Below are 25,571 nucleotides of genomic sequence, written 5' to 3' on the forward strand. Positions count from 1 at the left end.
ATGTCACTTAGAGGGCAAGCACCTTTGCACAAGCTACCTGACTTGTACCTGCTCAGTCTGATAGTGAGCCTTTCAGCAAAGAGCAACTATCTATTGGATATTCATGCAGAGACACCAAGACGCAAACAAGTCTCACTGCCAGCTGAAGAGACCCCCATGCTTGCTCTACAAACAGAAGCAAGGCACCACCCTTGCCAACCCTCCTTCAGGACACTAGTTCAACTCTGCAGGTTACAACAGAGTCAGACAATACCAGGAAAAGGAGAGACACTTTTCTCCTCTGAGGCAATCAGTTGACCCTTAACCTTTTAGAGAAAACCACTGAAGAAGGACCCTTCACCTCCTGGTGATATCTCTTGGCCTGGAGAAAGGCATGGCCTACATACAGCTCCAGGACACAGGAAAAAACAGTTCACAGAATTGTTGCCGGTATGAGGAGACAAGCATCTTTGCCATAACCAACCATACAGGCTGAAGAGAGGAGATGTGGCTGAAGGCAGAACAGGGTTTGGAGGTTACAAGATATGAGAAGGAACAGGTGGATTCCAATCTGACTCAGAGCTGTACCTTCACTTCCTCCTCCAGGGTCAGGTTCCTCTCCAGACTGCATTCTACCATATCCATAGTCACAGGCAATTTCTTGGGTATCTCTGTGCATCGCCGGATCAGCACAGGATTGCATCCATTCAGGAACTGGTAACCAAACATAAAATCTTCCTTCCAGTGCTGCATCACATATTCTAGAAGAAAAGCAAGCCTGCTACATCAAATACCTGTATTGCATCAATATCCTACCTTATTGTAGAATTGTTACTTTCAAGAAAGTAAAGGATTCAAGAGGCATCATAAAATTTTAAGAAAAATAATGCAAATTAAATGCACAATGAAATCTTTGCTTTTCACTTGGAGAAGAATTAAATTGATAATCATTTGCTTTTCCATGTACAGAAGCAATGAGGAGTAAAATAGTCTACTCATGAAAAATATGCTCTCCATATGCAGATCACCTTCTCAGGTCTTCCATCTTCTTTTAAATCTCACTCCTGAAATTCTCAGGGCATGCAGTACAGAGAGATGAGTTAAAAAAGATGGCACAGGCAAAAGGAGGGAATTGCAGAGCAACATGGGTAGTGAAAGAACAGCAGTGGCTGGAGCAGTTCACTTAGCTGAAGCTATGTGAGGGAAACCCAGGGAGGGAAACCCAGAAGTCTAAGTAAAACTATTCATTCATTCTTTTGCTTGTTAAATATCTTTTTCCTCTGTTTATTTTTCAATTGCCAATATAAACCCAGATTCACATCTTTTCTTAATAAAAGGCTAGTTTTGTGTACTCCAACTCTTTACTATTACATATGCGGTACTATTGGATGTTTTCCAGAATTGCAGTGTTTTGTGTCATAATGTTATGTCACCATTTCAGCCTACAAATTCAGGCAGAAAAAAAATGTGACTAATGTGGATATTCCCATCCTGTCTTCAGGGGAAAAAAATGAAGGAAGTAAAGTTTTCCATTATTGTCTATTTTCAGACAAGGCAGAACTTTTTCTGAAAGCAGTTTATTTTTCTACAAAGGGTGAAAGGATGAAAAAGATAGGCCTGAAGGAATGCAGTGCTAATTAAAAATAAAAAAGTCTCAAAACTCACACTGCTTTCTAACAAAAAAAATTAAGTTTACATAAAGATGACGTTTACATAAAGATGACATTTACATCATCTCTGTCAATTGCATAATGAGTCTAGAGCTGTATCTGAAGTCTAAACCAAGCAAAAAATGACTCATCATCTTTGACAGAAACTTTATGACTGAAAGAATGCTTTGAACCAGCTTCTCCATTAGCCTTGTTTCTGCCAAGGCCTGCAAATGAGCGGGTTTAGAGTTGCATTGATATAACTGAGACTGATGCTTAACATTCAAAACTCACCCATGAGCTTTTCTCATGGGTATGGGAATATTATCAATGAAATTAATTGTAGTTTATATCTAATTACTGTGTTAAATGTACTTTAGGAAGTGATCTTATTAAATGTAACAAATTGCTGTAATTAGTTTTTAATAGCTCTGGCCAGCTTGTGTGCTTTATTTTATACCCAAGACCGCAGAAATTACTTCTATTTCTGTTGACTGATCCTTAGGCAGCCTGAATAGGAGCAAAACTTCAGAGCAGTAAGAAAAAGTATTTCCCTTTGCAGAGTCTGAACTGGCCATTCACACACATTGGAGGAACCACATGCTCATCAATTTATAGTATCTGTGTATCCCTTATATCAAATAATACAGTGAAATAAAGTAAAATAACGTAACCATGGGCAATAGTTGAAGATTGGGTCTGACTCACAAAACAAAGGCTTTCCAGCCCTGCTTTCCAGAAAGGGCACTATGAACTTCAAAACCCATGTTTATCTAAAATTCTTTTACAAAACTGCTAAGGTTTCCATATTGAAAAGGGTTAAAGAAAAGAAGTACTTTGTCTCTGACATCTTAATACTGCATTAACGGAGTTTTTAACATTATGAACAAAACTGCAGAAACTGAATGGCCTTGCATACCAAAGTGAAACTCACACTCTTAAGAGAGGGATTTTTGGTCTTCCAGTAAGAGGAATACGATATGACAAGCACAGCAAGGCATTTAATGCAGTATGCACAACTAATTCTGACACACTTTTGAAAAGAGATGACATTTTGGATAAATGCCACAAGGCTTTTGAGGCCTAACTGGCACTGATTTCCAATAAGGCCCGCAGTTCCCTGTGGGCTGACAGCCCATCTTGACTGCTGCAGGACCAGATGAAGAAATTAAAGCTCTCAGTGCATTCCCAGTTATTTGCAAACCATCTCCAGATCTTCTGGCCTAACAGCATGCACTTTAATGCCTGAAAGAAGTTCTGTCAAAATGACCAGTTGCGAAAAATTTACCACTGAAAAGTATATAAGCTGCCCTGTGTCACTGACACAAATGGCTCACAAGTACTGCCTGAGAGGAGCTACAGGTAAGCCTATGACAGCTGAACTGAGGCAGTGGTACCCTCCTTGTCTCAGGACAGGGACAAGAATCTGGAACCATCATCAGCAGTGTAAGTGGGACTGAGCACATGGCTGGGATGTCATCCAACAGCCTTAGATCTAGACTGTGTAGGAGGCCAGAGGAGCAACCCTAGTATTTGCTTTTAGCAGATAACATTTCCAAATACATCCCTTTGCAGATTTTCCATTTATTTAGATGGCTGAACTGGGAGATACATGATCAAACTTTCAAAAATGCTGTTATCACCTAATATGCTCTGATAAGCACTCCCACTGAACTATGGCTAGGTTTAGAAGTGAAATAGTTACAAAGAATTGTCCTATGGGACTTGAACATATCTGAAAACATGTTTCTAAAAGCCAAAAGGGACTAGGATGCCCAGCTGGCCTGATCTCCAGTATAGCTCAGAACAGAGAATGTCACTGAGCAATTTCCAGTAATTTTTGTTTATGTGAGATCATAGCTTCACTTTTTGGTTTTGTGGATTGTTGGTGTGATCAGCAGTCTGAGATTACAATTTATCTATGGAAGAAAATGGGAGCACGGAAGTATGGGGCAGCCACTTCCACCTTAATCAGATATGTTCAAGACAAATAGTGTCTTAGTCATTTGACCACGCAATCTTGAGCAAATGCTGATAAACGCACCAGAGATCGTGTTGCTGATTCTGACAAAGATCCTCTCAAAATCTGCAAAATCACTCCAGGAGGATTGGAACATGTGCATGAAACGGTTGACATAAAGATTCTCCATCCTAAAAACAAAATGAAACAAACTTTTTTGAAAAAAATCAGCTTCCTCAATACCTTTCTACATTCTTTTCCACCCTTTTATACACCTACACACAATAAACTTTTCAGTGGTGAAATGTGAGATTGGTCACCCTACAGAATTAAATGCTTGCTGTACCATTACACTCTAGCTGGAAAGGCATCTCAAGAGCCCAGTCCCCGCTACTGCATTCATCAAACTCCATTCTGGAGCTGCTCTTGGCAGCCTACAATCACTGCACTTTAAGACCTACCTCATATAAAAAGTACAGTCAGAAAAACTAGTGCTTCACACGTCATCAGTGGTTAGCATCTGCTGAGGGTGCTAAGATCAATTACTAGCACCAATTCAGAGAGCTGTATGGTGACATGAAGAAATGGAGTGTTTTGCATAAAGTTAGAGCAAACACAACCTAAGATCAGTCCAGCCAGTATTCTGAAACACTGAAACAGCTCCTGTAAGCATCTGCGTGGCCAAGGCCAGACTGGATTCATACAGTGCAAGGTGCCTGAGTTTTTAAGAGCTTTCTATTTACTTGGGCAGCTGGTTAAGTATGATTATCGCTCATCTCTAACCTCAGTAACCAAGTCACTTGGTTGCAGTCAGCACATGAACATGGGGGGCTGGGAACCAGAAACTACTGACAAAGTGCTAATTCAGCAAGGTATTCTGACTACAACATGATCAAACAAGTTCACCTTGTATGAGATGACAAGTCCTAAATTGTTACATAAATGCTAAATGGTGGTTATTAAATAGAAATAATGTATTTAGAAAGCAAATATTGAGATAGGAAAAGAAAGTTGGCTTCTTTCAAATGTGCAAAGAAAAGCACACATATCACATACAGATAGTTAGGGTAGATAACAGAACAAAGCACAGTCACAGCGTAACAGGAAATCCTCTCAAACAGAATTTGAGGAACAGAGAATGCCAGGAGGATGGATTTATAACCATTAAACTTAGACTGAGGCACATTAAGAAGAACTGGATTAGAAGTGGCTAAAGAGGACCAAAAGCCTGGAAAAACAAGTATTTGTCGGAGAAAGGCTCTAGGCCAGCGTGACACAAAGGAGCAGTAGTACTTCTGCACTGAGTAAACAGGGTGCACAAAGGATGGCCGGTTTCTGGTGGTGCAGATGGCAGTCAAGGTTAAGAGGTGCCTGGTGACATGTTAGGAAGTAAAACTCAGGCAATTGTCTATCCTGAAACAGAAGATGACCTCTCCAGAGGTCACTTCACACCTGACAGGGACACATAATTGTACAAGGATCAAAAAGAGGGTAACTACTGGGCAGGGATTTCTGGATAGATACTAGGTGTCTATTAACTTCAAGAGGAAGCATGACCATGACCAGAAGGTTAAATGATTTTCAACAACATAACTAAATGATTTTAAGCAACATAACTCAGAAAATGGAGAGGCACTACTTGAGACTTGTCTGAGAATTTCCACTAAAGGTCCTGTAGAGCCTCTGCCCTTTCAGAACTACTCAGAGATTAGGCAACACCAGGCAGATGACCCAGTATGCAATGCTCCTCTCCTGCCCAGGGTGTTCTTCCTACCTGGTGCTGATCCAAAAAAAGCAGTATGCACAGCATCTGGGATCTAGTCACAAATCTGCTGTGGTTTAAGCTGTTGAATGCCGGGCATAAATTCATTCTCAGATGTTTCAAAGATTGCTTCCTAAAGGGAAGAATGTTTAACATGTCCTATATTGGAACAAAATTCCAAAGGACTTGGGAAGTAAAACCCTGTTTTCCCCAAGAAACCAAGTAATTCTCAGGTATCTGGCACGTACTAGAAACCAGACCAAGGAAAAAGATTACAGAGTTGCTTGTAGAACTCAATCTGTCCAAATGCAACGCTGATCCAAAATAGTAAGCCTGCATTTTTGGCACAGAATCCAGGGTGGGGGTTTCTGTTTGCTAGATAGCATAGGTCACATCAGCACCAGGAACATTCAGGATTATCTCCACCTACACATGGTTAATCTTGTAAATTTACAGAATTATCCACTGCCATCAGCATGTAAAGATCCAATTGTGCAACAGCATAAGTAATTTCCGAGACACATCTCTCTAAATTCAGTTTTGCATGTACCAAGCAAAAAAACTTTCCTCTCCCTTCTTCCACTATTCCCTAAGTCTGATATAACTCTCACAACTCACATTTTTCCTTAAACGTGATCCCTGCCCACTGCTGCTCCTTGCAACTCTACACCTGCCTTTGCATTTCCAAACACACCTCCCTGTCTTCCTACTGCACTCAAAGTCAAGGAAGACCCCATGCCTTGGGGTACTTCCACTCCATTCATGCAGATAGTTGTCCCAAGTTCCTAAAGTACAATAGGGTAGCTAGATAAGGGCTATCAAGCTTATTCTCCAAAGCTTTTCACAGTTCACCCAAACAAAAGTATAGATCTAGATTTTCAGTCAAATGTACCAGGCAAGAAACATTGCTGTTCTTTGGAAAAATCTCCTATGTGTCATACCAATTCTCCAGAATGGCTATCTGCAATAAAGTTCCTATTTTATGGGAGGTGCCCTTACAGTCAATGACAAATATAGATGTCACTGCACTCTGTTGAATTGTTTGCAAGTTTTGCTTGGCTGCAACCCAGAATCTCTGGCAATATGCTACAGACTAGCGGGATGGGATTGCTAGAAGAGGGACTATAGACTCCAATTAGGATATGTCTTTTAATGGAAAATGCTCATCTCTGGCTTACATATGCTGTTGCTCCTGGATCACTCAGATCTCCTAAATAAACTGGGAAATGGCTGTTTTGCACCAGCTAACACCATGCTAGAAGCAACAGCTTTTGGAAAACACAGGATTTCTAAAAGTTCGGAACACTATGCCATTGCTAAGGCAATAGGAAAAGATCCCAATGACCTTGCATGGGGTTTGCATATTTTCACACATCTTCTCTTTCTTTAAGGAGTTATTCCTTGCCTTTCTGAGCTAGACTGTTTCCTGAAGGTGAGCCAAGAGAAGAGATGCACAATATTTGCTTTCTTCCCTTGCTTGGAACCTCTTCTTGGTTTTGCAACAGATTTGTTCACAACAGCACAACATAACTGATCTTTTCTGGCCTTATAAAAAAAATGACTTGCCTTTTAAACACTACTATGTAAAGTTTCACAATTTCCTTGGTTTATTTTTCTTGCAGGGATGGGTTCTAATACCTGTTTATGGAAGAGGAACATCTGAGCCTAGGGTTTTACAAGGCCCCAGGTTCTTTAAAATTTCTTAAAGCTTTATCAATTCACTGAATACTAAAGGGCTGCTTGAGGAATTACATATATCATTAAGTGAGAAAGGATCTCAACTTCTGCCTCATGTTAAAGATGAGAGATTTTATTCTTCAGAAGTCTAAACAGATAGAAATAGGCGATTAAGCAAGCTTGGAGGGGGAGGACAGGAAGCATCTGTCTGTCTTTTCTACTATTAATCTAACTCCCTGTGTGACCTCACAGACACTTCTCTGATATAACAGCTAGTATTGAAAAAAAAGTTACAAGTGCACTGTTCCCTCATTCTCCTAACATCCGAGTTTGCATGAGATAGATCTTTTAGAGCTAATTGCAATAAGGGAGCTGAATAGCTTTGAAGACTCTGGTCTCTACCTTTCTATGTCCACCTGACCGTATGTGCTGCAGAAACACACCCATCACTCTGTTCACACCTGCTGGAGATTTATTCTGCTAATATATATATTTGCTGATGTTAAAAAGCATTATTCCATTGTGAAAAATATATCTTAGTGTGGGGCAGAGAGGAGGGAGAAGTCTGGGCAGAAAAATAATGTATTCTTGAAGTTTCTAATTTTCCAAATTACAAAACTAGCAGGTAGATTCTCTCAGAACAAGCCATTGAATTTGTCTTTGTGTTAGTAGTGAAATTCAGCTGCCTAAACTTAACACCAAGAGTGCTCTGACATGTAAGGTTCCTGTCACTGCCAGTTGCCCAGATAGACTCAAGATAAGCATTTACTCGTATTAGAAGCTGCAAGTTTCTCAGTATGGCAGTTAAACTCCCTCTTTCTTACCAACCTATGCTTGATGACATAATCTCCATTTGATCACCCAGATAATGGGAGGAACGCCTTTCAAAATTATGAAAAGACCAGCATATCAACAGAATCACAGGTAGAAATTGTGTGTGATCTTGGACCAGTCTTGTCTCATCTCAGACTAGCCCATCTCATACTCTGGTGGGATGTCTGAAAGACTGTGATGTGACTTGGTCATGTGAGACACTTCAAAAGGGTTCAGGCCAGATAGATCTTATTTGCCTCATTAACCCTGTAATATATCAAAGAGCTCTGCAGGATTGATTATTCAGGTTTATCCAATGGCCATCTCTTTGCAGTTGTTTTTTTTCACTGACATGACATGTGCGTGTGAGTGGACAGTGACTTTGCTGCCCCAAGAAGATTACACTCAGATGTGGTTAACTGATGAGTTGCTCAGAACAGCTTCTCTTCAGCAGAATGTCAGGGGTGCACTGACACCATCTTCTTTTAGCATGCATCTGAAAGGCTCAATTACCCCAGACAGTCAGGGGAGAGAAGTATCCCTAGGGGGTGGCTCTGAGAACTAAGTCAAAAGCTTAATGTGACAGTAGTCCTTCTTATGGTCTTCACCAGTGCTTCATCCATCTGTCTACAGCCAAACAATGTCTAATGAGAATGCAGAAGCTCGGTCAGTTCCCAGTGTGAAAACCTTAAAATATGACATATTAAAAAAAGAAAAAAAGACAACCAAACCTTCAATTCTCTCCTACTTTCACTGACCACATATATCTGGGAGAAAAGAATAAAATGTTGAGATTTCAATGAAGCCTAAAAGATTATTTGAACCTTACCCTGTCCCAAAAGAGATTTTGCAAAACTCCTAAAATTCCACAAACACTTACGCTTTAGAGTAGTTTAGAATGAAGTCAATTCCTTTCTCATTGTCAAACTGGATGTCACGAGGCAGGTCACTGTGAGAATGGGCATCAATGCTCAGGGGAAAGCCTGGATGCCACTCCTTCCAGCTGAGAAAACAAGAGAGACTGGATTGACCATGTAACCCTACCAGGATGAGAGCAGTGTCATCCCTTTACCTATACTGCTTCTGTGACTGAACTCTGTAAAATAAATTTGCAGCAGACTCATTTGGGACAAAAACACTTCAGGATTCTGTAGGGTACCTACCAGTAGAGAATCCTGAAGTACAGTGAAAGGCATCAACCTGGCCAACGACCTTCACAATACTTGAAGTAGCTTATTATCTGTGACATTTCTAAGTACTTGTCTCATTTGGTTACAACTGGCAGTAGCTTCAAACGTGTCGGGAGAGAAGGGCACAGTGCACATGCATTCTTGGGGCTACATTTTTGCAGAACTGAGATACAGCAGCTAAAATGTACTCAAGAGATGATTTAGATTCCTCCAAAATGCAATTCCCCAAGAATCACAGATAGTCTTGATTCAGGTCCTTAGAAGAACCTTAATTCCTAATGGTCATAGCACACATTCCCTGCCATGTATGTTCTTGCACTATGCTCCATTTTTATTTCAAAACAAAAGAAGGCAATTTGTAACAAACATTGTTTTGATGCTATTTCTAAATTGTCTGGCACACAGAGACTACACTGTATGTTATCAGTTATGCATCTGAATTGTAAATAGCTATTTTGCTGGAATTACAAATGGGTTTGCCTTCCTTTTGCATAAGTAAATAAAATTTTGTGCCACACCTCTCAGTGAACTACATTTTCCTCTGCTCTATTTCCCATAATTTGTAAGCAAGATCCTTTCTTAATCAAATAATATTGACCACACATACACCAAGCCTCAATCCATCAACATTAATGGCCCCTTTGTCCTTATCCTTACCGTAATGATAAGAAGATGTAAGTGGAAGAAGCTTTTGTTATTTTAACAGACTGTGTGTCTTGGAAAAGGAAGTGTCTACTGCTTTCTGGAGTTACCCATTGATAATAGATAGCATTTTACCATTGTGACCTTGATTAGGAAAAATGGCCATTGCAGTATAAAGATGGTATCACAACTGTATTTTGATAGCACATTCCAATCCACTCAGAGAAGGCCAAATTTTCCACTGCATCCCAGTGCAGGAAAGAATGAAAACTATTTTGCTGCAGCAGCCAAAAAGCTCTGCTAAGAACTGACACATTCAGACCGGGTACCAAAACTGGAATACTGCTTGTAAAAGAAAAAAGGAAATCTGCCTTCATATCGTTCTTGAAAACACAACTGTGGGCCCACACAGACTGCAGCGCTGAATTTGCACTTAAACCTTCCAGATAGGCTCATCTGGCATTCAAGCATCTCTTAATGCTTCTTGCACCAGGATGATCATCGCTTACAGTGAATTCCTTCTAATTAAAACCCAAAAATGGCCAACATTTTAAATTATGCTTTCTCTTATCCAGCAGTCCAGTAATTAGAGGAACATGTTTATCTGAATATACTCTGCCAAACTCTGACCTGATGAGAACAAGCCCTAGACTTTCAGGGGGATAATGGGAAACTCACCGGTACATTTTTTGACGCATCTCGAGCTCTTTGCGTCTGTGCTGCTTGAGAATCTGGGTCTTGTCATCCCGGGGAAGCTTTGCTGTAAAACAGGGGAAAGAGACAGGGTTATGACATTCATCTACCTATCACTGCCCAGGTCTTGAGGGGAGCAAAGTTTCCAAACCTCCAAACTTCTGATCTACACTTTTACAAAGTTTCTGTGGGAAATGCTTACGTAATCCAATTTAGCACCTCAGGTAGAAACACAGGTCTCCAGAGAATCTGTGGAAGGAGACAAGCTCCTAAATTTGTGGCTCCAAGGGGTGATTAGGTCAAGCTAGGAACATCTGTCTCAGCTGTATATAAAATCTGTATTCCTAGGGTGGCCACTTGCTGTACGTATCTAATGTTCAATGGCCTGAACACAGTATGGAGAATTAATTTACAATTCAGTATCTAAGGGAATTTTCATCAATAAGATGAAATCAGTAAGAAATTACAACATTGTTCCAGATAATCTTTTCTGTTAGAAGACATCTCTAAGAAATATCACTCCTTGACCTGTGCTCTTCCCTGTCAGCTTGGGACAGTAATCATGTCTTTATATCATGAGAAAGAAAAAACAGAGAGGTCTCATTTCCAGACAGTATGCTCTTCTGATCAGGTATTCAACATGCCATTAAGACAGAGACTTCTGACCTGAGTGGTCAGAGAATGGTCAAGGTATGTGACTCACTTCACATACACAAATGGGAAGGCAGATCAAGCCAGCAGGAGTTTAATGAAAACAGCTGTTTGGGGTTTGGAGTTGGAAATTGATAAACTGACACACAATTGTGATTATAGGACAATAGGCTTCACCTATTCACTTAATGGAAAGACACTCAAGGTCACGCTTGAAGGGGCTCTAAGGAATCTGATCTAGCAAAGATGTCCCTGCTTACTGCAGGAGGGGGATGGACTAGATGACCTTTAAAGGTCCCTTCCAACCTAATGCATTCTATGATGCTATGATAAAGTTTTCCTACTATTCTGTACATTGTTTCAGCTGTTTTCAGGCATCCATGCTGCAGATTAATACAGCAGCCAACCTACCCTAGCAAGCTCTAAGGGGAACAAGCAAACATCAGTGACAAATACACAGTCCTTACTGCTGACAATCCCAGCAAGTAGGTAGCGAGAGACAGCTGAAACACAAGTTTCAGGTCCAACAGACCTCTCTGAACAGAGCACAGAAATGCTGTTACACTTTCTCAGTCAGTCACCACTACTTGCAGCAGTCATATCCATCTAACCCTGTCTTCTCCTGGATGTGAAAGCATGCAAAGAGAAGGGGTGGAAATGAAGCTGCTGTTTCAAGTCAGTTCTTGGACCTGCTCAGCAGCCTACTTTGGGATTTTATTTCACTCTCATGAAAACAAGACATTTTACAGTCAAATAAGCATGGGCCACTTAGGGACCTAGTATGAAACAAAGATGGGACACGGGTACTAATTAGATGAAAAGGACTTGCAGCAGACAAAAATTTGGCATTAGGGTCAGCCTTCAAATTTAAGATCACTGCAACAAGTCATATGCTTCCCAAAATAGCCAACTCAACTGCCACTGCCCAGCCCAACAAACTGGTCAGAAAGGAGTTGTATTCAGTGGGGAAAGCCTATTCCCTAGGACGCAGAGGGGAGTGGCAGTGGGTCTCCATGTGAGAAAGGAGTTTGGTAGGTACATGGAGAAAGGGGAAGGAAACATGGAACAATTCTGGACATTCTGCAGGAAATCAGGTTTCTAATGGCTCTCACCTCTTCCATCTCGAAGGACAACCTCCTTTTCATCTGTAATCCAGCGGTAACATGGGAACTCCAAATAGTCACCCATTGGCGTTTTTACAGTGACATACTTAAGGTACCAGTCGTCCTGGTACCAATATTTTCGTTTCTCAATTTTTATTAGCTGAATTTCTCCAAGGTCTTCTTCCACAGTCACATCATAGGAGTCAACCTACAGAACACAATACAGTCAGTGATCCACTTCACATGCAGGAAGCACAACCAGCACCACATAAGTGCACCTGGCCTTTCCTGATACTGCACAGGTACAACAGAATTTTCCAGCTTCTTTTCAGAAAGACTTATTATTTGACTGCAATGTAACAGAAACATGAATAAAAGAAGAAAGAAGAACACGCAAAACACTCCAGGAATAGAGTAACATTTTTGTATGCAACTTCAAAATTATATTACTCTTTGAAATGTTTGCAAGTCTGAGAAGAACATACAGATGATGAAACCATTTACTGCTCTCCTAGCACTAGCTGAAAGAAGTATTCCTAGGGCATATCTATTCATGCAACTGGAGTGCAAAGGTGATCATGGGATTAACACATTGGACTACGAATCTGACCTGTGTGTATTAGTCCTATGTACTAAGGACAGTATCCAGGTCATCTAAATCCCCTTTGTCTTGTGCTTCCTGTGGCTGGTTTTCTTCAGTTCTGTTTTTAAAATGAGGACAACGGTACATTTTATGCTTGTAAAGTTTAGATTTGGACAGTAATACATTTCATGTTTGTATGGCTCAGGTGTACAAAGAAATTTAAGTAGCTAACTGCAAACAAAGTTCCCATGAACCCTATCTAGCTCTCGAGGCACTTCATTCTTTACACAGAGAACAAGCCAGCATGTGGAAACGTGGTTTGGCTCCTTCCTCAGTTTGGAGTTCACTCAAAGGCCTGACTCCTGCAACATGGAGGGACCTCAGCCCAGACTTGCAGACTAGCTAGTCTATTTAGGGATTTCCCATTAAAGTGTTTGAGGTGCTGCATCAACATGCTGCAGTGACTGTAGACTCACCTGTCTATGTGACCTAGACACCACACTCCGCTTGTTCTTTTCAGCGGCACTTTCTTAGCTTTCCCCAGGCATTCGATAGATTAGACATATGCCCACTGTTACTGCCTTGCTTGCTAGGGAAAGGCTAATTCACATAAGGAGCAAAACTGAAAACTGAGAATTGATTAAATAGGAACAGATCCTTTGGCACCCCTTCCTCTCCCATTTAAACCCAAGTTTCCCATATTACTGATGTCAACTACCCTCTTTTGTGAGCTATCCATGAATTACCAGCTGTGATGAGCATTTTGGGATGAAAATATCCATTGTTCACCAACGTTTGGCATGACAGACCTCTGTTGTCTCATAACCCATTACATAAAAATACCAGCTTTCATAAAGTTTGTCACAGCTAATTGACCCAAAGATGCCACAGAAAAATAAAGAATAATAAAAAAACCCTTTAGGCTTTGAAGTCCATCCTGCAGACAATGAAACACTGTCCTTGCCTGTCTTTCCCAAAAAATGCTCTTCAATCAACTTTGAAACTGTCAGGACATGATTGCTATACTGCAACTCATATAAGGCTCTTTCACACTAATAAGGATATTTGAATTTTTTCTAATACGCAGCCTAATTTAATTTTAGACTCAAATACTTAAAATGGGCATGGACCGTGCTTATTTTGATCTGCTGAGGCTTAACAGACTAACCTTAGTCTGAGCTATATTGCTATATGCCTAGTAAAGCAAAAGATGTTGAACTGTTTCTTTAAAATAGGAAGTCCCATCATGGCTTAAATAAAAATCTGCAATGTTTATGTCAATAACACATCCATACACCCCCACACCAGGTGGTAACAAAGGGCTTCACAAATAGCATGGTGGTCCTTAGCAAGCTTGAAATGACAGCATCTGTCTTTTAGGACATAAGCTGAGAGATGAAAATTACAGAACAGAGATTTCAACCAATTTTTTTTTTCTTTTGAGCAGCCTGGACTAATGGAGGGTGTCCCTGCTGATGGCAGAAGGGTTTGAACTAGATGATCTTTGAAGTCCCTTCCAACCCAAACCATTCTATGATTCTAGGATATTAAAATGATCCTTGCCACTTTTCTTTGCATCTCCATAGCAAAACCAAGAATAGATCTGTTTGCAGAGCCAATAAATACACTAATTTTAAACTTTAAAAAAAAAGTTTATGTTGCTACCCTTCAGCTCCTTCATCCCCACATATTCTCCCAGATCAGCTAAAGGGATATGAGGTATAAAGGTAATTTCCCTCAATGACTCATGATTTTGGATCAGCTGTGGAGACTGAAAAATATCGAGTGACCTTTCTCAAATCATAGTGTCTTGGGGCCACAACTATGACAGTCAGTGACCATAGGACACACTCCTGTGCTCCTGGCTAAGGGAATGGAGATTACTCCCTCACACAATGCTGGTTTCAAACATCACCCTGATCTTTGCCTATCACCCCACATCCAATATTCTCAGCTTCGCTCTTGCAAATTGGCACAAAAAATTCTGGATAATGGCTAAAAAATGTAGATAATATGCTCAACTCAACAAAATAACTGCTCAACACTCTTCAAATCTTTCCAGAAATTGACAGTACTTAAACTATTTCTATTTCATATTCATTTCCAGGCAACTCCTGGTTTTATCATTATAAAGAGGGTCAGTAATCTCTTTGCCAGGCTCAGGTTTCACACTGAATCAGTACTTCTGCAATTTTGTATGCCTTTCCAGGACCAGACGGCACTTTGCAGAAGAGTCCCTTGTCACAGTCTGCCTATACCACGTATCTCAAATGCAGCCACTTCCTGCTTGTGCACATCCTTGCCCAATTACAACACAAAACGAATTCTCTCTTTCAATTTTACTATAATCTTGTTGCATTTGGCAGCCAGGAACTGGAAGTAGCCACTGTGCAGATACGGAGTCCAAACAAATCCACAAATGTACGAAATGTTACCCATTTGCATTCATGACTATAAAGGGAACTTAAACATATAACCACTAATGTAATAACCAACGGAAACAAATGATAAATGGCATCTGGATCAGATTCACTTTTTATTCGGCTACTTGGTATTTCTATGTTCTTACTCATTTCTAGCTCGAGGGCTAGTTGTGTACAGAGGAAGATGAAAGTGTCCAAAGACACTACCTGAATAGGAGAAACATACTGTTTTATTTTTAGCTCAAGTCGTCACAAAAACCCATTGCTGTGAAGCAATTAGTATGGCACAGGAAGTCTGAACTTAGTCTTATTTTCTCATCAACCTCTTGTTGCCCGAGATACCAGACTATCCTTTTTTAAATTAATCTCATTATTTTAATTCATTTAATTCATTTCATTATTTTAACGCCCTCATTAACACATATATAATTCTATAGTTCTTATAATATCACACCTATATATACATACATGCCTGAGATTTAAATTAAAGAGCAATGTGAACCCAATCCATAGAGTTGATAGAAATGTCACATTGACAGCCAATCTTTGGAAGAAACTCTAGCAACAATCTCTTGGCTACTGTTACAAGAGTCGTAAAATTGTTCCATGAGTCATGGCCAATGTGATGCAATAAGCACATTTCACTGGCCTAAATGATCCTGAAGGTTTTCAACATTTTTATTGACCATCACAGTCCTTATGTTAATGGCACTTCTGAAAGTGAGGGTTCCCTCCTGGTATCTCACCCACTTTCACTGCCTCCAAGCCAGGGATGCCATGGGCTCACCTGAGATGAAAATTTTGCAGTAAAAGTGTGCTGGGTTACAAAGATGGCACAAGGTCCAGGTAAGAATTGATAGTTGGTTGCTCAAAATTTCTAGGTATTCATTGTATGAGGTCTCCTGGTAAACACGTGGCAACCCTGATGACTGCACAGTAAGCTAGGAGTTTTTATGTAGTTTGAATTCAGAGTGAGAACAGAACTAATGAAGACTATCGTACTTCCAAACTCCCATAGCATCCTGTTCAAGCAATTCAATCTCACACAAAACATAAGCTCTCCCTTTTTGAGGAGAGACTCCTACTGACTAACTTTGTATTGCAGAAAGGTTGACACAGACAACCCTTCTTTCTACAAGCTCAAAGTGGAAAAAAACTAATTTCCCTTCTGGAAATACTTGAGAGTGTGTACCTTTCAACATAAGCAAGAAGCAGATGAAGGGGCAACAGGAAGAAAACAGAGAAATGAGTGACACCATAACACTTGCTATGAAATCACTCTGCACCAACAGGAACTTACTCAAAAGAGACTGAGTAAAGAAAAGCAGCTATGGCTTTCTCCATCGCCTGTGTCCAGTATTGGGAGTCAGACAAAAGCTACATGAGAGCTACGCTGTGCAAAACACTTCAGGTTTTTCCATGTCCCTTTTCCCTCAATCAACATTTGGCATGCAAATCTCTTACTCGGAACTGGCCCAAGCCCTCATTCATCATATCTAGGAATATGAACAATTTGCATTAATTCAAATGAAGACAGAACAATGGAACTACTGAACCTGGACCAATATTTAGAAAAGAACCTGGAACGTAGAGAGAGCCTTACAAGATAATACTGTAAATTTCTAGTCATCCACTGAAAAAGTGCACCTTTGTAAATGTGTTCAAAATTGATATGCTTTGCAGAAAAATTATGGAGATGCTATTGAACGAAACACTAAAAGCAGAAGTGTGAACACAGTCGCTACATTTAACAAATCAACCAACCTGCAGGTTGGTTTTGACCTGCTTCAGTTTTTGGAGTGTTTTTATACATATTGGTGCTTTTTCTTTCCTTCTTTCTTTGCACAACATATTAGTAAGCCTCACAGTGTTTTGGGTACGATGTTACCTGAACAGGTAACACTTCACTGCCCAAGAAAACATCCTCAAGAACAAAACTCAGCAGATCATACTGTAAGTGTCCAATGAGCTAGACACTTGATGGAATGCAGTGTTATTCTAAATCTCCACCACAAAAACGTGCTGAAAAAAAGGACCGTATACCTGTAATATCAAACATGCAAAAATTACCAGAAATAATCAATTTGTATAGGAAAAAGTGCTCATCTGGATTTAGCCAAGCACAAGTTTGGAAGAAAATCCACAGTCCCTACCTCAGAAAGCTTACTTAGCTAACAAAGCATTTTATATAAAATGCTAGGTCCCAGGTAGAGACTTTCAAACGTGCCTTAAAACTACCTTCCCGAGGAGATGTAAGTACTTATTTTAGGTACACAGATCCTCTGCTGCAGTGCTACTAACATGTCCAAACCTCTGTTCACTGCTTCCTTACCCAGTGGGGTCCAAGACTCACAGGTACCTCAGTTCCCACTAGACCTGGTCGCACAACAATTCAAGAGCTGCTGCTGGGCATATACTTAATGCTTTTGCATCATTGCATTTTCTCCCTGTGACAGGCTCCAGTAAAATCAGTTGTTCAGAATTGGGCCCTAATTCTGCAGCCCAGGGATAAGAGCAAACTGCCTGGTCACTGGAGAGTTCTGTGCTTATCTCCTCACCTGGACAGGGCTCAGCCCTCTTGGGAAAGCACCATAACCTTAAGTTTGCAGTACAGTCTGAGTTCATCTTCAGCCTCTCTTGCTAATGTCATTAAGCTTTGCTTAAAATACGTGACTATTCACAGGATAAGAGAGAAAGAATGAACTGGATGTCCATTTGGAAGACTCTGGTAACAAATTTCTATGATAATGAATGTTTAATCATGAGGGAAAGTTATCTTCAACAGCGGTGACTAGTTAAGTCCCCACACCTGAATTTGCTAGAGCTTCTCCTTAAAACATCAGCTATAAATATCTGGGAACCGTATTTACACATGCCATCAACACTTTCAAAATACTGACTTCTGTTAACCATATCTGCGATGTCTAAGGCAGAAGATATCAGACACCTAACTTTGGCTGTGAACCCCGTGGTTAAAAAACACACCCAAAAGTAAAGCAGCACTATGAAGTCTCACTCATGCAGAGGTAGGTATCACTTCCAAAGTGATTTATGAACCCTTCATTAAAACTTTTGAAGGTCCTTAAATCTCATCACATCTTTTGGAAACTGAGTTAGGTTTCCAAATGAAACAGATGTTTTGGGAGGGGGAAAAAAAATTACCTGAGTCTATTATTTCCACAGTGGACAATAAGCAAATAAATAAATGTCATTCTAAAACAGTGCTTGGGCATTAAGCGATTACAGATGGGTAGCCTGGATACTGTGATAAGAGCATGGAAGGGACAGGGCACAACACGCAGCAGAAATCAAGATTAGAGAGAACAGCATAGCTGATAGCCTAGTCCCAAATTCATTCTCATAGTTATAGGTTCATTCTGTTTTCCAACTTCCAGTGAAATTGCCCTACACATTTCCCTCTTGGCAGGCATTGTGATTCCCACTGCACGCTCTTACCTCTTTGTTTAATTAACCTGGAGATGTCAGGGCTCAGACTACTAGTAAGTACTGACCCTAAACAAGACCTATCATCAGGAAGAACACATTTTTTACTCCTTTTTTTTTTTCCTTTTTTTTAGTACCTGTAAGGAAATGACAAGGAAAAGTGAAAGCCCATTTTAAGCCAGAACCAAAGAGCCTCGTCATTTCCCAAGGCTGACGGTAATCCTGGGCTACCAGGTCAGGGATGTGAATGATGGGTGGCCGGGCACGGCAGCAGGCACTCCGTCCCGCTGTTCCGGCACACGGGGACGAGAGCGTAAAACAGCACCGTCCTGCCGCAGTGCCTCGGGCCAGGGAGCGGGCGAGGTCCCCGGTCTCACGGGTCCGATCCGAGGCACCGGGAAGGGAGATGCGCGACGGCGCGTACGCGGTGGAGCCCCTCGGACTCCGCCGGGGCGGACCGGGCTGCCGCGGGGTGCGGACGCCCCTCGCCCGGCTCGACTCACCGCGCCGCGCTCGAAGTCGTTGTAGAAGGGTTTGTCCAGGAGGTGCCTCTCGCTGCAGCCTGCCGTACCCTCCAGGCTCAGGTACACGTAGTCGTCGGTGCCCGCGAACCACTGGCTGCCCGTGGCCACCGTGACCGTATAGGACGGCATGGTCCCACCGGCTCCGTACAGCCCCACGGACCCGAGGCGACCGGTCGCTGCTGAGCCGCGCTCCTGCCCTACCCCAGACCCGCTCAGCGCCGCCTCCTCCTCCTCTGTCGTTACCGCACGCCGCGGCTCGGCCTAGCCCGCCCCTTCCCCGGCGCCCGACACACCTACCCGGTATCCTGCACAGCCCTGCGGTAGCCCTCCCTGCACCGCCCGGCAGCCTGTGCTGCACTGCTGCCCTGCACCGCGCCCCTGTCCCGGCACTGCTGCCCTGCGCTGCTTCCCGAGCCCCTGTCCCGGCACTGCTGCTCTGCACCGCGCCCCTGTCCCGGCAGTGCCGCCCTGCGCTGCTCCCCGAGCCCCTGTCCCGGCACTGCTGCCCTGCACGGTGCCCCTGTCCCGGCACTGCTGCCCTGCACCGCGCCCCTGTCCCGGCACTGCTGCCCTGCGCTGCTCCCCGCGCCCCTGTCCCGGCACTGCTGCCCTGCGCTGCTTCCCGAGCCCCTGTCCCGGCACTGCTGCTCTGCACCGCGCCCCTGTCCCGGCAGTGCCGCCCTGCGCTGCTCCCCGAGCCCCTGTCCCGGCACTGCTGCCCTGCACGGTGCCCCTGTCCCGGCACTGCTGCCCTGCACCGCGCCCCTGTCCCGGCACTGCTGCCCTGCGCTGCTCCCCGCGCCCCTGTCCCGGCACTGCAGCCCCGCGCTGCTCCCCGAGCCCCTGTCCCGGCAGTGCCGCCCTGCGCTGCTCCCCGAGCCCCTGTCCCGGCACTACTTCCCTGCGCTGCTCCCCTAGCCCCTGTCCCGGCACTGCTTCCCTGCGCTGCTCCCCGAGGCCCTGTCCCGGCACTGCCGCCCTGCGCTGCCCCCCGAGCCCCTGTCCCGGCACTGCCGCCCTGCGCTGCTCCCCAAGCCCCTGCCCCGGCACTACTGCCCGCAGCCCTCACCGTGCACCTGCCCTCCCGCCCCACACCAGCGCGCTTTAGGCAGCCCTGCGCACAGTATTTTCCTCTTGATGGCCTTCCACGTTTATTGCGCAACCCAACACCGCGCTCAGAGCTCTCAGCACGCAGGTCTGCAGAGCAATCAAGCAAGTCGGCACGGCTCGGTGTTCCTCACCACATCCGCGCTCCGAAAATTTCATCCATGCACCCTTACACTGCTCTGCACTCTGGAACATCACCTCCTGCTTGCCCCAGTTTGCAGGCATACTGTGCCCAAACCCTACACGTATCTGACACCGACTCAACGCACTACCAAAATTTACCCCCACACTTACATCACGTCTATCCAGTTCTCTTTATCATAGAATTATAGTATACCCTGAGTTGGAAAGGACCCATAGGGATCATCAAGTCCAACTCCTGGCGTTCAGTGTTACTCACCCTTTTCTCAAGTCTAGACCCCTATCTGCACTACTGCTGATCTGCTTTATTCCCCGCATTCCTCTGAGCTTGTCAAACACCCTGTTGTCTTTGTACAATCATGTGTAACAACTGCCATCATATCTGCACATCAGAGCTCTACATACACAATCACCACCCCCATTTCCACAAAGTGCTTTAAAAATCCCACAATTTCACAGTCCCCACCCTGAGCATACCAAGAACCAAATACCTGCTGTCATTAAGATGCTATCATTAAGACAGCCAAAGAGCTGTCTGTGCTTTTTCCACAACCCCAGAGATAAGGACCCCATAGCAGTGACACTGCACACTTGGCACTCAGGCGCCTAGACCACTAATGCTGTTCTCTAGCATTTTCATCAGGCAATCAAATACCACGTGCTGTCACCCCTGCCACCTCACTGATGTTCTTCCTTCATGCTGTTGCCAGCAGCAGCTGCACAACACTGTGCTGAAAGGAGCCAAGCTGGGGCTTTTACAGGCCCCAGTGGCCTTCCACAATTTCCCTGTGATCAGACTGAGCTCCTTGTGTTCTCACTGTCAGGCAGTTCACCTGGCTAGCCTCTGTGCTCTATTGAATTTCTAGTGACAGGTGCACTGAGTAAACTAAATTAAAACCACCCCAAAAGTGCTTTGTTCATGGTACACCCGCACCTAAGGTGCTGTGCTCACATCACCTTCTATGCCAATTCAGTCACACTTTGGTACCATTTTCAGTCTGAAGCACTTGCTACGTACAGTCTGTCCACCCAGCTTCACATGCCAGGAGACATCATAAACCACCAACCTTTAAATATAGAGGACAGGAGCAGTGCAAATCAACAGTTGGAAGTTGTTGCAGCGTCTACCCACTTCTTTGGCGAGCTTAGTTGCAAAATGCCTTGTGCCTCACTCCAGTGTAGCTGCTGCATCTTTGACTGCACCACAAGATATGTTTACAGAGCTTCTGCTTCAGCTTCTAAAATTGGAGCTTCCTAAGATGCATTGCGGTCTGTCCCACACACTGTGGCCAGTGGTGGCCACACAGCAATGGAGACAGCCTGTGATGCCCTAGAAAGGTTCCTCTTTCACAGAAGCATGATGATACTAGGCTAGACTCATCCAGACAACTCAAGGAAGGCCTACATCTCTTCCGTACAAGAAGAAACTCAACCATTTGCTATATTGTGACTCACATTTCAATGCTCTCCCACATTCAGGGTATGTATTTACATATAGGCATAACAAAATTTCACTGTGCCTGTCTTGGCTCTGCTCAATTGCTCACCATGAATTTCTAGTCTGCTGCTATTTTTTAAATAGCACCCAGAAATACAAGATTCCAACTGTCATGTGGCACACCCAAGGTAGCTGCAGAATCTAGAATGCCCAGAGATCTGGTCTCTGCTCCTGAGATTTAACCAGCAAAGGATCCTGCTTGCTGTACTGCAATCCTTTCCATGGACAATGCTACCCAATAAAAGCACCTCATAAATTCTTAGGTTCTTCCTTGGTTTCATCTTTGCTTTACATAAGAATTCAAAGAAACCACACATCAGTTTCATTTTTTCATGTGTGCTGTCGGCACTGAAGCTTTAAAATTTAGGTTCACAGCCTTCATTGAAAGATATATCTGAAACCCTTTTAACATGTAAAGTGCTTTAGAACCCACTTTTGTCAGAAAAAAGGCCACCTTCTGGGCACATTCTTTTTTGCTGCAAATATGGAGCAAGGTGGCGTTCAAACCTTGATCAATGGGTTTCCATGTTTCTTTGTGTTTCAGCTCCAATGCAGCATTTGAATCCCATCCCATTTCTCCAGGACATCAGTTCTCGTTTTAGATGGCTTGGGTCTTTTCTCTACAGAGCTGTGGCTGGAGAGTCTCTCCACAGTGTTACAACTTCTCTTTTCAACTCATTAAAGGAAATACTAGATAACCTCAATCCTGCATGTGAAATTTATAGGAGTTAATTTGTTACCTCTCACCAGCACCTTCACAGCTAAGTCTCTCTTCAGTCTACTCCTTTAGCACCCGTCCAAGTTTTGGCTGGGATAGAGTTAATTTTCTTCCTAGCAGCTGGTATAGTTCTGTGTTTGGGATTTAGGATGAGAACAATGGTGGTAGTACACGGATGTTTTTAGTTGTTGCCAAGTAGTCAAGGACTTTCCAGATTTCTGTACTGGCATGCTAACAAGAAGCTGGGGTGCCCAAGAAGCTGGGAGGTTGAGTGGCAACTGGAGGTCTTGTGTAGCATTGATTTCAGGTGGAGAGAAATTGTGCTGTTCATCACTTGTGGATATATTATTATCTTCCTTTTTGTGTGTGTCCTATTGCACTGTTTTTATCTCAACCCACAAGTTCTATCACTTTCACTTTTCTGATTCTCTCCCCATCCCGCTGTGGGGGAGTGAGTGAGTGGCTGTGTGGTGCTTAATTGTTGGCCAGAGCTAAACCAAAACAACATATCTCGTTTTTATAATGATTTCCACCTTCAAAGGCTCATTGATAGTATTTCCTGCTGCTTGAATTTTGAATGACAAGTAAAATGGCAGCATATGCAAAAAACAAACCAAATAATTTTATCAATAGACTACGTTGTTTCATCCCTGAGTAGACCCACACTGTATGAGCTCTCAGCATGATTCTCTGTTGTATCTAACAGCGCTTGATGTCAATCAAGGGAACCATTCCTGGAAATACTAGTTGGATCCTGTAGCTGGATACAAGGTAGGTGTCCTAAAGATTAGTCCATGGGATCAGACTCAGACTTGCATTGCAGGGTTTCCCCTGCTACCCCAACACCACCCTGGACTACTCTTGGCATGATGGCTAAGTTGCAAGGGGAAGGTGGTGCTGCACGGTGTGCATGGTGCATCTCCCAACGATGGAGAGGGAGGCTTGAAAGGCTCAGTCCAGGAAGACCCTGACCTCTGGTTGTTGGTCATTTCTGAAATCCCCAACTTAAAGCACATAGCCATCCTCACCACTTCTGCCTGCTCTTCCAGCTCCTGCAAGACAGTAGAAGGCATGGAGACCAAGGGAGATGGAGCCTGTACAACACACTCTGGGACCATGAGCTTCCTGGCCAATGTGCCAGCCTGCATCCCTGCTCTAGGCACCAACACCCTGCTGCTTGCTTGCAGGCTAGGTGCTCAGACAACACTGCTTGCATCTAATCCCAAAGCCTTTCAGCCAAGAGGAGACTAAGATGAGAACCCCCAGTTCCCTCTGGTCCTTGGACAGATCAAAATTGCTCCTATGCCCAGGTCTGGGTGCAGGCTGGGTTTTTAATTGCCATGGGAATGAAATGCACTGCATGCATCTGGGAACTGCATTCCCACAGCATGGTGCCTTGATCTCATGGAAAACACACAGAAATGGAAAATGCAAGACGTGGGGGCACTGCCTGCCTCAGTGCTCAGCCCAGCTGCTGGCATGGCTTGGCCCTTCCCTACCTCCAGCCCAGCCAGAAACAGCCCGTCAGCCACAGGGCAGGGGCAGGCACTGAGCAGGGGCAGCTGGAAGGGACAGGGTATGACCAGCCCTGGACAGTTGCAGAGAAGACAGGAATGCTGTTACGAGTGCAATGTTATGTTCTTTGCCAGTGTGGAAAATAGAAAAAGTTCTGTATTTTTTTCTATTTTGCATTCTGTATTAAGACTGGGCTGCTGTTATGTGGAGTGCAACATTACCTCCTCTGCCAGTGTGAAAAAGGCAAAACATGCCGAAGTAATCAATTTCTAATCATTATCAATAACTATCCTTACCTCAGGCAGTCATAGCACATGCAGCTGCTGAGACCCAGTGCTGGGTTTCTGGCACCTGTCTGCAAAACCAGGCAGTCCTATTCAGGGACTGCCCCAGTGCAGGCAGCAAGTTTGGGGTTGTATATCCCCAGGCTGCTTTCCTGGGGAGTGAGGATCCACTGCCTGCATGAACTCCACACTCCAGCCTCTCTGCATTTCACCTGCCTCACTCCTCACTTGAAGACAAGGCTGTGGCAGGATCCGTGTGCTCACAAGCAGTGAGCTGGGAAACTGGGCCCTTTAAACAGAAGCAGCTGCTATTTGTGATCTGGCTGTGTGATAGTGGGGGGCTAGGACAGCCCCCTGCAAGGGCACATCTACTCTGCCATGGATTTTGCTGCTTGTAATTCACAGCTCTTATTCTCCCAAGTGTCACACCGATTTACTACATGGAAATTCACAGTGGAAGTCAGCTGCTGTCCCTCTTTATCTCCTTGCAATGCCAGTGAAAAACAAGGTTGTTCTGTGAAGATGTCACATATCTTATAGCCCTCCTGAGGCTACAGGCAATTTGGGTGGGCAGATGGCTCTCTTGAAATACACTAATAAAGGACTGGGAGTGGGGAGGAGTGACACAACATGGTAATTAACAAATGACAGAGGGGATCAGTAGAGCCTACAGAAATTTCCAAGCTACATAAATAATCTAGAGGGCATGAGCTTAATAGCTGGGAACATATGGGTGCTAATTGTGTATTGCTCCACCAGAATGGGAAGCAAAAGCTCCTTGTACATAGACCTGCCTTATCCCAGATGAGACAGTCCAGAAATTAACTCTAGGATTGCAAAGCTCAGCACAGGTTGTCATTGCTCTGCCATGCAGGCAGTGACAATTCTGAGAGCAGCTCTCACAAACCCCAAGTGGAATCAGTATCAACACTTATTACAATATCTTTATACTTTTTGTGCAAGGGATCATCCAGATTGCAAGGGGCTGTGAGCCTCCCCCCACCTCTGTGGATGTAGCTGTGCTACCCTGGCTCTTTGCAAGTTGAGAGAAAAGAGGAGGGAGGCAGGGAGAAGGCAGTGTGCTTTCAGGCTTTACAACTCCAAATCAGTGCCAGGAGGCCATGCAGGTAGCACTGCTAAAGAGGAGGGGACAGCAGAAGCACGGGACAGGTAAACCATGGACAATGTAAGCACAAGGAATACAGCTCCATTAGT

General features: G+C 43.6%; 1 protein-coding gene across 1 annotated transcript in view; it reads right to left on the reverse strand.

Annotated features, from left to right (window-relative positions):
* The window catches only part of ALOX5 (arachidonate 5-lipoxygenase), a gene marked incomplete at both ends in the record, with an annotated part of 30,841 nt that extends 11,619 nt beyond the window's left edge, over positions 1-19,222 (reverse strand). Inside the window, 6 exons of the mRNA XM_084264853.1 lie at positions 568-740; positions 3,673-3,779; positions 8,721-8,843; positions 10,351-10,432; positions 12,129-12,327; positions 19,073-19,222. Of these exons, the coding sequence (XP_084120979.1) occupies positions 568-740; positions 3,673-3,779; positions 8,721-8,843; positions 10,351-10,432; positions 12,129-12,327; positions 19,073-19,222 (834 nt within the window). The remainder of the gene's footprint in view (positions 1-567; positions 741-3,672; positions 3,780-8,720; positions 8,844-10,350; positions 10,433-12,128; positions 12,328-19,072) is intronic.
* Positions 19,223-25,571: the final 6,349 nt, after the last annotated feature.

This window comes from Gallinula chloropus, assembly GCF_964237585.1.
Source record: "Gallinula chloropus genome assembly, chromosome: 5".
NCBI lineage: Eukaryota > Metazoa > Chordata > Aves > Gruiformes > Rallidae > Gallinula > Gallinula chloropus.